This window comes from Mustelus asterias, chromosome 5 (genome assembly GCF_964213995.1).
Source record: "Mustelus asterias chromosome 5, sMusAst1.hap1.1, whole genome shotgun sequence".
In the NCBI taxonomy this organism is placed as follows: Eukaryota; Metazoa; Chordata; class Chondrichthyes; order Carcharhiniformes; family Triakidae; genus Mustelus; species Mustelus asterias.
In genome coordinates, this window is record NC_135805.1 from 121,267,478 (window position 1) to 121,284,668 (window position 17,191).

The following is a 17,191-nucleotide window of genomic DNA, read 5'->3' on the forward strand; positions in this document are numbered from 1 at the left end:
TGTGAAGAACAGCCCACTGTTCTTCAAGATGGCAAGATGACACTAGCAAAATATTTTGTAAATTTTTGGTGCTCCAAAAGTACAGCTAAGCTGACAATTCCCCATCGGGAATTTTCAATTGTCAGGAGTGAACTTGGCATAAATTATGTACACACCATCTTTTGATTTGAATATCACCCAAATTCAGCTTGGATGCAGAAAGCTATCCAGTCAATCCCTATGCATATAACCCCTTCAAACAAAACATCCAATTCTTCCTAAAATTACTTCAAAGTTTTTAACCTCATCTGAAGTTCTACTTCACGTTTATCTTTTTTTTTTAAAATGAAGAATTCCAACACTAACCTCATTATATATTTTGCTAATTTGAACAAATGACTCTTAGATTCAGGATTTGCAGTTCTATGCCATTTTATACTTCAATGAAGTCACTTTAAATTGCATCTTTCAAGATTAAAGTGTCCACGTTTTTCTTGCTCATCTTCACATAAGAATCAGATTTGTGGCTGTTTTTCATACTCTCGTGACCTGAATGTCTATGTGCCCTGGTGCCAGGGACATTATATTCAATTTCCCTAAATTACTTAGTGAGGCTAATAGTTATGTGCAAATGTTACAGCAATGCTGAGAGCAGATCGCAACTAAACACAGAATGAAGGAGTTGTTTTCAGAGGTATGCAGAACCATCAACTTTGTCTCTGGTTTCCTATTCAATTACACTGACCAACAAAATTCCTGCCGGGTACTGACAGACTTCATCCTCGGGTCTTATCGGAAGTGGTTAATAAGGTAATCAATGTATTGGTGTTAATTTTCCAAAATTTGCTAGGTTGTGGAATGGTCCTGTCAGACTGGAAAGTAACAAATATAATCTGTCTGCACTGGAAGGAGGCAGAAAACTAGACATAATAGGTCAATTAGCTTGACGTCTACCATGGAGAAGGTGTTAGAATCATTGAGGAGATTATAGTTGGGCAGTTAGAAAGGAAGGGTCAGCGTGATCTTGTGAAAGGATAATCATGTTAACCAATTTATTGTTGATCTTCAAAGTGCTGTTGATGAAGGGAAACCCTCGAGAATCATAGAATTCCTACAGTGCTGAAGGAGACCATTCAGCCCATCAAGTCTGCACCAACAACAATCACAGTCAGGCCCTATCCCCGTAACCCCACATATTTACCCTGCTAGTCCCCCTGACACGAAGGGGCAATTTTATATGGCAAATCAACCTAACCATCTTTAGAGTGTGGGAGGAAACCATAGCACCCAGAAGAAACCCATGCATACACAGGAGAACGTGCAAACTCCAGAGGCACTGTACTTGGATTTTCAGAAGGCATTTGATAAGATACAAAATAAAAGCACATGGCGTGGTGGCTAACATAGCCATGGATAGAAGATTGGCTGGCTGACAGGCAGAAAACAGAGTACACGTAAATGCATATTTTTCTGATTGGCAGGGTATTGCAAGCGGAGTCCCACAGGGGTCTGTGCTGAGGCCTCAATCTTTTACAATTTATATCAATAATGTAGATGAGGGGAGTGAAGGCATGATATCTAAATTTGCAAGTGATGCAAAGATGGGTGGGAAAGTATATTGTAAAAAGGAAATAGGGAGGTTGCAAATGAATGACTGCAGACTTGAGGTATTCTGGTGCACGAGTCACAAACAAGTGCAAGTAGTAATTAGGGCTAATGGAATGCTACCCTTTATTACGAGAGGAATTGAACATAAAAGTAAGGGTGTTATGCTTCAATTATATATGGCATTGGTGAGACCACCTCTCGAATATGGGTGCCGTCTTGCACTCCTTATTTAAGGTAGGATAGAAATGCTTTGGAGGCGGTTCAGAGGAGGAATGAGCCAGTTATCTTATGAGGATAAGTTGGATAGGTTGGGCTTGTTTCCATTAGAATTTAGAAGAGCAAGGGAAGACGATTGAGGTATACAAGATCCTGAACAGTCTGCACAAGGTGGACGTGAAAAGGCATTTTTTCTCTTTTGGGCACGTCCAGAGTTATAGGGCTTTTATTTAAAACTAGAGGTCAACTTTTTAAGACAAGAATGAGGAAAATTGTTCTCTCCAAGGAACGCTCAGAAATGGACTTGCAGCTGGATGTCAGGAGTCCAGAGTGTGGGGAGTGCCCCATGTAGGGCTTAGTCTGCATGTTTAAAATAGTTACATCGAAGTTAGAAGTGTTTCTTTTTCTTTGAACTCTAAGCGTAACTATTGATGTAAAACTGGCAGAACCATCCAAAATTAGCAATCTATTGGTTTGTCAGGTGGTGCCCAGTGCTGCGCAATTTCCAGGGAAATTAGCACTCCTGGACAACTGTTGGGTACCTCCCAAATCCAAAGCTGGGAATCCAGGAAGTTAGAGGCCAATGTCTCCACAGAAAATTAAGTAAATCATTTCAAGTCCAAGTACACCTCTAATGTGATAAATGTTAATTACTGCCAGTCAACTTCTCTGGCACTCAAACTACAAGGGTGCAATTCCTTCAAGTTCGCCTGGAAAAAACAGGTATTCCAGTATGGAGACAGTGGTGCTATCCAAATCTTGTCCCCTGCATTTGTGTATTGTAGAGACCCAGATAACAAACAGAGATTGACATTCTGTGTCTATTTCAGAGAAGCAGCTTCTGTGATTTGGCAGAATATTTCCACACCCATAGATGTTGGGGTTTAAGATCCTGTTGGTTTCCAGAATCTCGGCCCCCTTCCACAATGGAGTGTCGCAGATAGAGAAGAATTTGGCATCTGCTTCCAGCTCCATTCCTACACTATGAAAGCACCTTCAGTACATTAAAGGACATATATCCCCAGGGATTTGTTTAGTTTGAATCCTTTAAGCTTATCTATGACATCACTAAGATGGAGGTCCAAGATATTAATTCTGTTTGGATTATCTCCAGTTATAGTTATCGTTACTGGTGTGTGCCCTACTGAATAACTTGAGAAAATTATTCAGACTACTTTATGCTCATTTCTGATTCTATTGCCAACCTTCAGGATTCTCACTTCTAACATTTTACTGTATTGAAAAATGTATTGGCATAGTATTTGCCATCTCTAATTATCCAATTTCCTCTTTACGCAAACGATAGTTAAACTATGTCTGAAAGTTTTGGAAGGCTATTTTATGTCCAAAATCTTTGCAAATGATTAAAACATTGAACAATTGGATATTTCCACTGATCTTTGCATACCTCAGAATATCCTAACAAGGCTTTCTTTGTAGATAAAGAGGGTTCTAACTTGAGGCAAAATTGACAGCAAGGAAACTTGAAGGTACATAAAAAGTATTTCTTAAACTTACTAAAATATAGTATATTAGAAAACAAGTGGCTGAGCAGGATTGGAGATTCTGTTTATTCATGAAAACTTCAAGTGCACGACCTTTTGAAATCTGTGCCAAATAATTGTAATAGATTAAGGAAACTACTGGTACAAGCGTTTTTTAAAAAAGCATTCTGGTGGCCATGTGAAATCTTTGCACACTGCACTTGGGCTAAAGCATAGTAAGTGCACTTCAGGTCTTTCCAAATCACACAGGAGTCTAGAAAGGAAATTGAATAGTAATGCTAGTGTGTTGTCACTAGCATTGTCACTAACGCCCACAATGGGTAAAACCTAACAAAATGAACTATCACACAAAGATGTAAATGAGCAATTAGGTGTGTTGGCTTAAGCAATGTTTTCTTCAGCATGGACACCGTAAACTAAGTGTGCATGGTAACAATTTTGTGACTTGTCTTTGAAATTAAACCCAAATAACAATTTACTTAATACGCAATTGTCCAAAATATCTTTATAATGGAAACATTGGGATATCTCCATTATAAATGTAACATGTTCAGCATTTCATATTGCCATTATTCAGTGAATTCATTTGTTTTCTGATTAATAAAAATGTAAACAACTTAGAAGCTTACACCTAATTTAACTTACTGGTTCTGTAATGGATAAACTGTACTAACATGCGTGAGCATTCAAATAACTGGCTGCTAGGCAACCTTTGGTTTGTTTGAAATTCATGTTTACATTCGGACCCGATGACATAAAATACCCAATACAACGCCAATTTTTTTAAAAAGCAGACTCCATTACACTTGCATTAGGAATGTAGGCAAGTGAACATTTGCTGTACTCACTTGTATTCAAGCACAAACTACAGCTTTCACAACTGCATTAACAAATAGTCGATTTTCGAAAAGAGTATTAGGTGACCCAAATAGGGATCAATTGGCAAGGTATACTATTTGAAGTACAATCATTGGCTCAAACAGCCAGCATGGAAGTAATACAAAATGTTATGTACCCCCTCAGGAACACATTAAATATGATTTTAAAAAATATTTATTCACATCCATATCATGATCGTTTTCTGGTTTCTTCAAGTCTCCTGTACCATTCTGCAAACAACTGTATCAATTTATTTAACTTGAAGGAAAGTCAAGCACAAAGCCCAGGGATTTCAGTACTCTAAAATACATGGAAGAAACAATCTACTTGCTGCAGCACAAGAGAAGATTGATTCTCAACAACTTGCTTCAACAGCAGAAAGACATGTCAAAACATGAGGGCATGCTAAAGAGGAAGATTTGGGCAAGTTTTAAAAGTAGAAACAAGAGGACGAGACAGGAAGAAAGGAGGATTGTTGCTAGGAAATAAAGAAATCAAGCTAAGACAGGATGAAACAACCGAGGGATTTTAAAGGGAGAATAAGATTTCTTATATAAAGTTATTGGAGCCCAGCAGTGCTAGAAGATGGCAAGAGGATAGGAACGCATAAGCTATATCGCTTTGAATAGGCTAATAATTGCGAAGGGTGAACGTCCCATGTGTCTTCAGGTGGATGTAAAAGATAGATCCTTTGGCTCTGCTTTAAGAGCAAGGGATTTCTCCCAGTGTCAACATTCATCTCCCAGCCCATCTAAATCCAACATTGCATTGTTGCGTGGGAAACCTCCTTGACTGTCATAGTTTGCTACGTTACAACGGGGGCCAAACCTCGAAAATATCCGAATGACGGCAAAAACGCTTTGGGGACCATCTGAAGTCATAAATAAATGCAAGTTCTTTGAGAACTTGTTTTCAAATACCAACATCGCACTTCTTGGTACCTTCTACTTTTGACTTCACAGATACGCAGCTCCCCTCCATTGTTTTAATAGCCTTCATCCAAAATAGAAACGCCACGGAAAAAAAAGTCCAAATCAAAGAACAAAAACATGCCAACTCTAGGGATATTTTCTTTCACTCTACCAGAGAGTGACAGTTAGCAGAAACTCAGCCAGGAGCAGCAGCAGAAATTGAAGCATCCGACTACAAATTAAAGGAAAACACTTGACAACAAGTTCAAAACAATTTTCAGAAGTCCGCGACGCGTTGACTTACCAGTCAATTCTCTTTCTGGAAGTTAAGTTTACGAAAGGCCGCGAAAGTACGAGTTGAGTCACAAAGGAATTGATTTTAAACACACATACATACACACCACTCGGCAGTAGTTAATGATAGAGAAAAACACAACCGTACCGCTTGCCGGGAGCCCAGAGCCACTTAACCGAAGCTGCGTTGTTTTCAAAAAAGTGAGTAAAGATATCGTCAAACGATGGAGGGAGTAAACACATCACACAAGAAGACCTCCTCTCAGCCACTCGCTACGGCCCAACATGGCGGCAGCACAGATGTCTTTTCCCGGGAGACGGAGCTCCTCCCCCGCCATTCACTCCCTCCCCCTCCAAGGCCGCCTCCCCTCGGGCGGCGTGCATGCGTGCGCGCGCACGCACAAATGCTCAGGGCGCATGGTTTTCCGGCGGGGGGGGAGCGGGCCCGTTTGAACTGCCCTTTGAGAGGAGACGCACATGCGCGTGGCAGACCTTGGACCGTACAGGCCGCCGCTCGGGGGGGGTGGTGGGACATTGAATGCGTGCGCAATGGCCCTTCCTCCCCTCCTCCAACCTTCCACTTCCCCAACCGTCCTTCCTCCGGCTCGCCGTAGCGGAGCGAGAAGGCGGTTTTGATTTTCCTTGCTGGCGGTGGCTAAGGGTGACTCACCGGCTTCACTCCCCTCCCGAGCTCTCGAAATGGCGGCCGTGTGGAGAGCGCGTATTTTCTTGGACTGTGTCGTTCGCTTCTCCGACCGAGAACTGCAATAATCTCCGATCGATCGTCGTCCTGGTTTACGCGCTGGGAATCCCGCAGGCACTTTAAAGCATGGTAAACATTGTCGTAGTGGCGGCGGCGGATTGCTCTTTTGATGTGCTCTGACTGACAGACGGCATTGCGGTGTCCTGGTTTGCTGACTGTCAATGTAGGCAAGGGTGATCCTCCTCCCAACTGTCCAGCACTGGGCTGCAACAAATAAAAAGCACACACGGCTTTTTAAATTAAACAACAGGGCTGCACAATTTCTGCTGCGGGGTTATTATTTTTAAATGAGGCGATGGAGCATCCAATAAACAGGAGGGATAAGTCTAAACATACACACCCTCAGACCGAATGACCACCTCCTGTGCTGCATTAAATATTTCATGATTGTTTATTTTAATTTGACAATCCTGTTTCTTTCCCTTAAGCTCTAGTGTGTAATTTGAAAGGGGAAAACAACGCAATATGGGAAGCAAAGGGCTGTTAGAGCGTCAAGTGAAGTGCATTTGTTGCAGTGCCTGTTCTGATGTTAAACGTCTGCCTGCAAGATTGGCAGATTTCGCCCAAGTTGTTGCTCGGTGCAGGAGAATGGGGACTTGGAAGCTCTGGGTTTCACATGGCCTTTCCTACAACAGCTCCTAAGGAAAGTAGATGAGGCCAAAACGTTGTGTGTTTTCAAAAAGGAATTAGATTTAGCTCCTCGGGTTAAGGGGATATGTGGGGGATCACGATATTGGATTTGATGATCAGCCATGATCATAATGAATGATGGAGCAGGCTCAAGGGACCAAATGGCCTATTTTTTCTACATATGTTTGTCATTGAGTTCACTTGTGGATAGCTCTATTCTTAGGTGCTGCCACGAGCTAGTTTGCAGTTTACCTATGTACTGTATAAAAGGGAGGAGAAAGCTGGAGAAAATGATGAGGGGTCCTCACGGTGCTAAGGGCTCACATTTGATTTCAGCCTTGGGTGACTGTGTGGAGTACTCCCTGTGTTTGTGTGGGTCTTCTCCGGGTACTCTGGTTTCCTCACATAGTCCAAAGATGTGCAGATTATGTGAATTGGCTTTGTTAAATTGCCCTTCAGTATCCAAAGATGCATACATTAGGTGGATTAGCCATGGTAAACGCGTGGGAAGCTCTTGCTGAGAGTCAGTGCAGAGCCGATGGGCCGAATGGCCTCCTTCTGCACTGTAGCAATTCAATGATTCCATGGGATGTTGATGCCTGTCAGTGAAGTTAGCTATTGCAGATCAAGACTGAGAGGTGATCCCCAGTGGTGGCATTGGCCAGCAGCTGAATTACTGCTTCCATTGTGAAAGCTGCTTTTTAAAAAAAACCCTTTTATTTAAAATAAATTAAACCATTTAAAAGTCATCATGTTTTTGCTATAGAAACATAAAGACAACCCAGTTAAAAACAATACAATGCAATAAATAATATGCAGATGCTGGAAATCTGAAATGAAAAGAGAAAATGCTGGAAAACTCAGCAGGTATGGTAGGATAAACAATTAACATTTTGAATCCATAAGACTTCTTCAGAACACTTGGTTACAAAACGAAGCAGCAGTCTCATGTAATTTCTATATAATTTAAAAGATTTTTAAAACTATTAAAATAGTTAGAGGGAAATTGTAAGCACCTCCCTTTTGATGAAGCAGTTTACTGTTCATATTTTCCTAAAGGTCTGGCTTTCTCTGAGGTGATTGTTTTTTTTGGTCATGTGGTATGGCCACATGTTAGGCACAGAGATTTTATCACGTAATGTAGTGACTTGTAACATGCCTGAAAGCCTGGTGATGTAGTTGACCACTTTCCAAATTTTGTAAATACTAAATCGTCACCTGAAATCAGCTACCATGACTTCAGCACACCCACCAAAACCAGTAATATTTTTAACAAAACTTCACTATGGAGGGTATCTTGCTCCACCTTAAAATAAGATACATTTAAGATATACCAGACCTTTGATTAATGTTGTGGTAAGTTTGGTCCTGCAGTGCTGGTACCCTCTTGCTGCTCCTTGATTCTTTTCCAGACCTAGTGAAACACAAAGGCAGTTAATACTGTCTTGGAACCAGGATGTGATTAACGTTTTGAATGAGCTTAAATGACAAAAAAGTTACATTTTTATGCCATCATCGTATGTTTATATGTAGATCGCAAGAGATCAATAATAATCTTGTTCGTCAATAGTGGAATTGCTGCAGTTCAGACTCAAGAAAATCTAGTGCACATACATAAAATAATCAAAAAAGGCCAATGGATTATTCATTCGCCTTTATTGTGAGGGCTCTGCACAACTGTAGTTAGTTCTTGATCAGACCCAATTTGGAGTACTGCATTTGGATCTGAGCAATGAACCTTGGAAGAGCCACAAAGTAAATTTGGTCCCACTGATGAGGGAATCTAGAACAAGAGGGCATAATCTTAATATTAAAGCTGGGCTATTTAGGAGTGAAATCAGGAAGTAATGCATACAAATAATAGAGGACATCCAGAAGTGGCCCCCGAAAAGGCTGTGAATGCTGTGTCAATATTTGGAATTTTCAGACTGAGATCGATTATTTTTTGTTTGGTTTGGATTTCAAGAGAGAAAAGAAACAAGAGTGAGTAAATGGGGTTATGTAATGGAGTTTCTGATCAGCCATAACATAACTTGAATGCTGACAGGCTTGAGAAGTTAAATGACTTACTCCTGTTCTTGTGTAATAAACCTGCTTTTGAAATTATCAATTTCCTGAAGAGATAACTTTGGGTCATCAAAAAAGTCATTTCATCATAAAGTTCTTGTGCCTTACTTCTCAATTATTTGTGCTCCTCTCAAAAGAGGACACTTTTATTAAGTTTTTGTTACTTGATAAAGATGGAAATACAGTGTCTCTTTATAGTTTTATTAAAGCATACCGTCTTATAGTTTATTACGCAAATCATATGATACTATTGTGTTTTAATGGTGCAACAGAGGTCAAATTTTATTCTACACCTAAACTATAAGATGTTCCAGAGCAAAACAAATGTTCCTACAAATAGGATACTATACTTGGTGTTTGTATTCTGTGGTAAATGCAGACCCAGTAGGATGCACACAAGGCTCTGAGAAGAAACCTAATGTCCGGAAACAAGAATTTGATTAAGCTATTTACAACCTAACCATTTCAGTACAAAAAACAGCTTTTCTAAGATTTGAATTTTCAAGTTACAAAAATGTTTGCTGTTGTTTATGATCCCTGAATTCAACTTCAATGGTATTTATTTTAACAAAATCTTTTATTAGTTAATTGATGTAGCACTTCAGAGCATTGATGGTCAATTATAAAAATGATGAGTTCCATTCCCAGTCTTCACAACCCATCTGGGGAAGTCAGAAAGAAAATAATTTGCTGAGTTGTGATATTTTGTTATCATTTTATCAACTGTTGGTTGCTTAAAATGGAGAAAGCTATGGTAGGAGCAATACCACCACCTGTTTTACCATTGTTCGGGTTATAGTTTGAGGCAAATCTAATGCGATGGATGAAAAATAACAAATGTTTTTAAGCTATTCAACAGATTGGGGGAATGGCTTTATTTTGAACAAACTGGATCTTAATAACACTACAATCTTTGTTGTGAATTAATCTTTGTGTCAGTTTTAAAAAGCATTGTTTTGCTCCTATATTTGAGCATTGAGGGATCATTGGAACATGAAGGGTCGCTACAGTATGCTATTTAAGGTGGAATTTGCATTTATATAGTATAATTCATAAAGAATTATTTCACAGACAATTGTAAAGAAATGTAAAACCAAATTGTCCACAGCAGATAACACACATTTAAATATAATAATTAATCTTTTTAATGATCTTTTATTTGAGATATAAATGAGGAGACATAGAGAAACCTTCTACTCCTCTTCAAATAGTGCCATGATATCCTTTACATTACCTGAAAGGACAGACAGGACTTCAGTTTAATGTCACATTAGCGAGACAATACACGTGACAATTTTAACTCATGAATACCAGGGACTGATGAAACTTGTTGGTTTGGAGTCTTACCAGAGTTCTGATTTAAGCCAGTAACAGGTTGAGCAGATTACGAAAGTGATATAAGTGGCATGATTAGCTGTTCTGTCCTGCCTTTTCCTGTGGCAATTAAATGAATGTGAAAATTGAAAGAGTATAGGCTCATAGTAAGAAATTAGTCTCAAGCAGTAAGAGATCAGTGAACTGAAAGTGACCAACGGGGCTTGGAATTCAGCTTCAGCAGAACTAATCAGGGCAAGTACTTTATTTAATTAATATATGATAATTTGATTCAAGTTGCTTAATTTTCAGGGTTATTTGGTGTATTATCAATGATCTGATTTGGATTAAGTAGTTGTATGGTGGTGTGATTAGTTGTATGGATGTATCTGTTGCAGTTTGACTATTATGAAAAGTAATGTTAGAAATGTTTTTTTTGAAAAAAAATAGTACAGGACCATTGAAAATTTGTTTGAGTAAATTGTAAAAGTAGTCCCTTTTTAATAATTTGAGGAACGAAAATAATATCAGACATGGATTCAGCGTGTTCAAATTGTACTAACAGTCCGATACTCTAATCTCAGCCCCAACATTCTTTTGATCTTTCTATGGTGTAGATTGCTGGAAATTTATAAACAACTTGTTTACATCGTTGATCTCAGTAAGCTTTACAAGAAGTTCCAGATGAGGGTGTGTCTCTTATTGCTGTCTATCCCTCTTCCAATATTTATACTCGATACAAGTTTAAATTAGGGACCAATAATATTTTATTTAAAGTAGATAAAAGTTGAGATTCAAGACATCTGCTTTGGAATAAAGACACAAGATTCCACAGGTTTTGAACAAACAAGAGTAACAGTTACATGTTCAGAAACAAAACAATTTACAAGGACAAGTATAAAGCACCTGTAAATTAATGGACAAACTGGTCAAACACACCACACTACAGAGTAAGTAAGTAAGATAGATAACAGAGAGAAGACAGAGTCCATGGGTTTCTCAAGAACCTACCCTGACCTCAGTAAACAGAGTCGAACAATCTAATTGAAACTCTTGTCTCACAAGGGATTCCCAGCTTTTACTTTAAAGATCTCTCCCTTGGTATTCTTTCCAAATGTTGCTGCTACTGGGGTGGCTTTAACAACAGCACACCTCATTGGGTTTCAGTCTCACCTTCCAAGATTCCTTCTCCTTTACAAACGCACTTTCAGATCTATGGCCATGCCAAGCAGAACACCATTGCTGCAAAGGGGCAAAAGGCCCAATGGCCCTCTTTACTTAAAATTTGCTCCCTGCAGCTCCTTCTTTAAGTTGGAACCTGTTTCTATGTCACCTGTTGGCTAGCAGACTTATCAAAACTGACTGCCTCAAGCAAAGCTGCTCATTGACCCTTGAACTGATCTGGGGACCTATCAAAACACTCCCAGAGGGTTCCATCCTTGTGACTGGCAGGAACCAATATAACAAACATCAGTACATCCTGTATCTTAAATGTTACAATCTCCAGACTAATGTAGCACCCAGGGACACACAGATCAATGAATTTCATGACACTAGATGTTTTGGAAGCCCTCCCAGACACTTAAGTACAGCCATGGCCACAGATTGAGCATTATGTCAACAGAAAGATAAGCTTGGGGCTAAGGTATACTCTTGCTCTAAATGCTTGAATCTCCTCTGCCCCAGTTTTTGAGCTAATATCTCCTGAGGAACACATGCCCTGTTTTAAATCCCTCCTAATTCCATGACCTAGCACACTGCCTTTCAGCTGGAGGAGACATTGTTGTTCTATAATTGTCAGAAAATTGCAGCTCGGACTCTGGGTTAAGTCAGTGAAAAAAGAAATATGTGCCCGTTTGCCTAGAATATGAGGGAAAATATGACTGACAGAGAAAGGAGGGGATATGTAAAATTGGAGACATCATTAGAAAGATTAAGATATGAGACATGTAGGAAGATAGAAACAAAAATTGGATTGGGATGGTCAGAAACAGCTAAAGGAAGAAAGGCAGTTTTGTTGTCTGAGTAATGCTTTGGGAGATTACCTAATTTTCAAGGGCACTCTGGAGATGGAGCTCTTCAATTTATTTACTCTGTTGGTTACTGTCACATTGACAGTCAATGTACTGCCATATAATTTGGAAAATTCTATAAATATGATTCCCTTTAACCAGGTTTATTAGTTTTTAAACATTTCCAGCAGCTTGCATATATATAGTCATCAATTTGAAAAGAACATTACAGCTACATATAAATTCTATATTAAGATTGATGGAGCACTCTGCTTTTTGGTCCCAAACCTGTGAATCTATTTTTGAAATGAGAACATGCTCCGCAAGTAAATGGCTAGTAATTAAGGACTTGGTATGAAAACAACGTAAGCAAATGGCTCAAAGGAGCAGCAGGAAATGAGAATAATGTTATATGGTTACTTTGACGTAAGATTGTTTTAGTAAATCATAATCAAGGGGAAACCACACATTCCTTGAGCATAATTGTTTGAGAAAGAGATGATTTTGTAAGGTCTTCCAAAATTTAATAGTACATGTGAAATTCAAATCCTCTACTTCAAATACCAGAAAGCCTGTATCAAAAGAGTATATCAAAATAAACTTCTATCAACCTGGAAGAAAATTAATAAAACAAAGTCTTGAAACTAAAATCATCAAGTATGTTGTCCTGGCATTTTAATATTTCCTAAGCCAAGTTGCAAAGATGCAAGGTTAGTGTAGTATAATGGTCTGGCACGTACAGGATGGGGCTGAGTTTAGTACCACCCACACAATGATGTATGAGAATACCTGACCCACACCTGGAGACTTAAGCATGGAGACAGTTCCTATCTTTTCAAAGTTTATTTATTAATGTCGCAAGTAGGCTTACATAAACAGTGCAATGAAGTTACTGTGAAAATCCCCTAGTTGCCCCACTCCGGGCCTGTTCAGGTACACTGAGGGAGAATTTAGCATGGACAATGCACCTAACCAGCATGTCCTTTTGGACTGTGGGAGGAAACCGGAGCACCTGGGGGAAACCTACACAGACATGGGGAGAACGTGCAGACTCTGCACAGACAGTGCCCAAGGCCAGAATTGAACCCGGGTCCCTGGTGCTGTGAGGCAGCAGTGCTAATCAGTGTGCCACCATGCCGCCCATCATTGTACCCTTTACTATATTTTTGTAAATCGCATTAGTGGTTAATAAAGAATTACAGTTACCTACTTCAGACTGCAAAGATTTCATTAAAACCTACCAAGATGTAACCAACAACCCACAACAGGTGGTGTGCTTTAGAAATGGGAAGGGTTCTCATCTTCACTGAAGAATTTGGGATGAAAGTCATAGTGATCCTTAGAGGATATGGTTTTTGATTAGGCCCTGGAAAATAATCAAACACTTGTTCTTGCCAGTGCACTTAAAAAAAAACTCCAAACTTGCATGCATGTAGGTGTAATATGGGAGCAGCTCTTCACTTCAATCATCAACTTATTAAGATTTGTAATGAAGACCAAAACTCAACATAAGACAAAACTCAGTCTTATTTCTTTGTTTACCTTTCAGTACTTGGTGTTATCATTAAATTCCTATTTAAATCAGGATCTTCCAAAATGTTGTTAATCCTTAAACCAAATGTTGCGATTGTTGGCAATTTAAATAAAAAAGAAACACAAATCTCAGCAGGTCTCGCAGCAACACTGGAATGAATTTCAAACAATTACACCCAAGAAATGTAGTGGTTTCCCTGCAAATATTTCCAGCATTTTCTGTTTTTTATTCAGTAATCCTCCATCACCATGAACCCTGGTTATTTTTAGGTTACTCTTTGAAAAAAAAATGGAGCTTTCTTATCATTTGAAATATGTTATAGTTTATAAATATTTTTTACTCCCATGTCATTCCTATTCAAATTTCACACTGTTTGCTAGTCTTTCTCTTCAGTTGGAATTAAATTTGGTTCGCAATTACTTGTGAATTGCAGTTGCACGAAGTCAAATTGAGTTTCATTTTAACCATATTTCAGTTTTCATGCAAGTATATTTAAATAACCATAACTGCTTATAATAGTGGCTTCATCGGGTGTTTTCATAATTCATTTTTGTTGATACATCGGAGTACATGAACTAGTGAGGGCTCACAAAAAGGACGTCCTAGAATCCTTTATTAGTTAGTTTTGCTATTAGTACTAGGTAGTGATACATGCTAAATCTTTAGCCTGAAAATTGATTAGTCTGCATCTATAAGGGGTAGTTCTGGGCACCCCCATGAATGTCAAACCGAGTTATCTTGCATAGGTGCAGCTCTCCAACTGGAAAACATTGACAGAAGCATTTTAGACATAGAAAATTGCTATTATTTATGTAATTCCAATCATTTTAGAAACATAGAAAAACTACAGCGCAAACAGGCCCTTCGGCCCACAAGTTGTGCCGAACACATCCCTACCTTCTAGACCTACCTATAACCCTCCATCCTATTAAGCTCCATGTACTCATCCAGGAGTCTCTTAAAAGACCCTATTGAGTTCACCTCCACCACCCCTGACGGCAGCCGATTCCACTCGCCCACCACCCTCTGTGTGAAAAACGTACCCCTAACATCTCCCCTGTACCTACCCCCCAGCACCTTAAACCTGTGTCCTCTCGTAGCAGACATTTCCACCCTGGGAAAAAGCCTCTGAGAGTCCACCCGATCTATGCCTCTCAATATCTTATACACCTCTATTAGGTCTCCTCTCATCCTTCGTCTCTCCAAGGAGAAAAGACCGAGCTCCCTCAGCCTATCGTCATAAGGCATGCCACTCAATCCAGGCAACATCCTTGTAAATCTCCTCTGCACCCTTTCAATCTTTTCCACATCCTTCCTATAGTGAGGCGACCAGAACTGAGCACAGTACTCCAAGTGGGGTCTGACGAGGGTCTTATATAGCTGCATCATTATCCCCAGACTACTAAACTCAGTCCCTCGATTGATAAAGGCCAGCACACCATACGCCTTCTTAACCACCTCCTCCACCTGCGGGGCCAATTTCAGAGTCCTATGGACCCGGACCCCAAGGTCCTTCTGATCCTCTACCGTACTCAGAGTCTTTCCCTTTATATTGTACTCCTTCATCCCATTTGTGCTACCAAAATGGACCACGACGCATTTATCTGGGTTGAAGTCCATCTGCCACTTCTCTGCCCAGTCTTGCATCCTATCTATGTCCCTCTGTAACTTCTGACATCCCTCCAGACTATCCACAACCCCACCAACCTTCGTGTCGTCGGCAAACTTACCAACCCATCCCTCCGCTTCCTCATCCAGGTCATTTATGAAAATAACAAACAGCAAGGGTCCCAGAACAGATCCCTGGGGCACACCACTGGTGACCGACCTCCATTTAGAATAAGACCCATCTATACCCACTCTCTGTCTCCTTTGGGCAAGCCAGTTCTGGATCCACCGGGCAGCAGCCCCATGGATCCCATGCCCTCTCACTTTTCCCAGAAGCCTTGCATGGGGGACCTTATCGAACGCCTTGCTAAAATCCATATAAACCACATCTACCGCCTTCCCTTCGTCAATGTGTTTAGTCACATTTTCGAAGAACTCCACCAGGCTCGTGAGGCACGATCTGCCCTTGACAAAGCCATGCTGCGTATTCTTGAGCATACTGAACCTCTCTAAATGCTCATATATCCTGTCCCTCAGGATCTTCTCCATCAGTTTACCAACCACTGAGGTTAGACTCACCGGTCGGTAATTACCTGGGCTATCCCTATTCCCCTTCTTGAAAATAGGAACCACAATGTTTTCTTGTAACATTTACACATTTTAATAATCTTTACATAAACCATATTTTCAATAAACAAATGCTCATCTTTGTAGTGATATAAAGATAGCCAGAACCATTTTCACAATAATTTAAGAGTTGATACAGTTAATTTCCCTCTTTTCCTTTTATTAGTTTATTTTTGTGTGCTTATGTTTTTGTTTTTTGCCCCACAATATTATTGAATCTCATTTGATACATCTATTACTTCCTTTTACAATTTAGATTTGTCAGTATTATATGAAGATAAATTTTGACCCAAACATGGCAAATAAAATTAGGATAACTTGTGCTGAATTTGGACAAGTGCATTCTCGATGTACTATTTTTGTAGCAGATCTCTTAAGTTGCAAAGCAGTAAATGAAAAAATCTGATCTATCTCTCTTACCTTTCTCTGTCTATCTGTTTCTTTGTATCCTCTCATTTTATCTTTTTCTTTCCTTTGGGCCTGGGGGAAGGGGGTGTAGGTGATCTGTGTGGATGCAATGGATAGTGTGGTAGGAAAGTGAATGAGGCGCCATGAGTTCCTATAGGTAGCCTTTTCCGGTGGGGAAAATGTGGTTCTTGGAGGCTGTCTTTCTTGTCTCATTCTCCCTTCACTACTTTAACATCCTCATTGCTTCACATCCTCACCATCCTACTGCCTACCGTGCTCTTGGTTCCATCGATAGCCCAATGTCTTCCCCATTGTAGTACTTGTTCTATCTCTTATTCATGTCACCCACAATCTTTTTCCCCCTCCCCCCACCCACACGTCCAACTCATTTTTTTACAAGAAAACTTTGATAACTTTCAAAATTCAACTTAAAAAAGGTACTTCTTTTGCGTAGCATTATGGAAGTGGTAGAGATGGCACAATTTCTTCAAAAGGCATAGCTTGGAAATGTCATAAACAGGGAGGAGATGGTAGCAGATCTCAGAAGAACATAGGCAAACATGTGGCAGAAGAAATTTAATGCATAAATTGAGAAGTAGTGCATTTGGAGGAAGAATTAGAGGCAATACGAGCAAAACAAGTGAAGGAAACACTCAGTCACATACCTCTGCTGTACTGTGTTAGCTCAACATTATTACAACAATGCACCTCTTCCTTGAGGCTTTTCCCTGCCTGGTTGATGGTCTTTAACTACAAAAAGAAAAATTACATACTATTCTATCCCATTGAAAGGCTTCAGACCCCTCTACCTCCAGCAATCTGCTCTAAAACCTCTG

General features: G+C 39.8%; 2 protein-coding genes across 4 annotated transcripts in view; one reads left to right on the forward strand and one right to left on the reverse strand.

The window, feature by feature from the left end:
- mak (male germ cell-associated kinase) overlaps window positions 1-5,761 on the reverse strand; it is a 70,699-nt gene extending 64,938 nt beyond the window's left edge. For all 3 annotated transcript variants that reach the window (XM_078213255.1, XM_078213257.1, XM_078213256.1), the window contains exon 1: window positions 5,541-5,761. The gene's annotated coding sequence lies outside the window, so the exon portion shown is untranslated. The remainder of the gene's footprint in view (window positions 1-5,540) is intronic.
- Window positions 5,762-5,908: 147 nt separating this feature from the next.
- The window catches only part of fbxo9 (F-box protein 9), a 115,514-nt gene continuing 104,231 nt past the window's right edge, over window positions 5,909-17,191 (forward strand). The window contains exon 1 of the mRNA XM_078213259.1: window positions 5,909-6,224. Within this exon, the coding sequence (XP_078069385.1) occupies window positions 6,222-6,224 (3 nt within the window). The 5' untranslated portion in view covers window positions 5,909-6,221. The remainder of the gene's footprint in view (window positions 6,225-17,191) is intronic.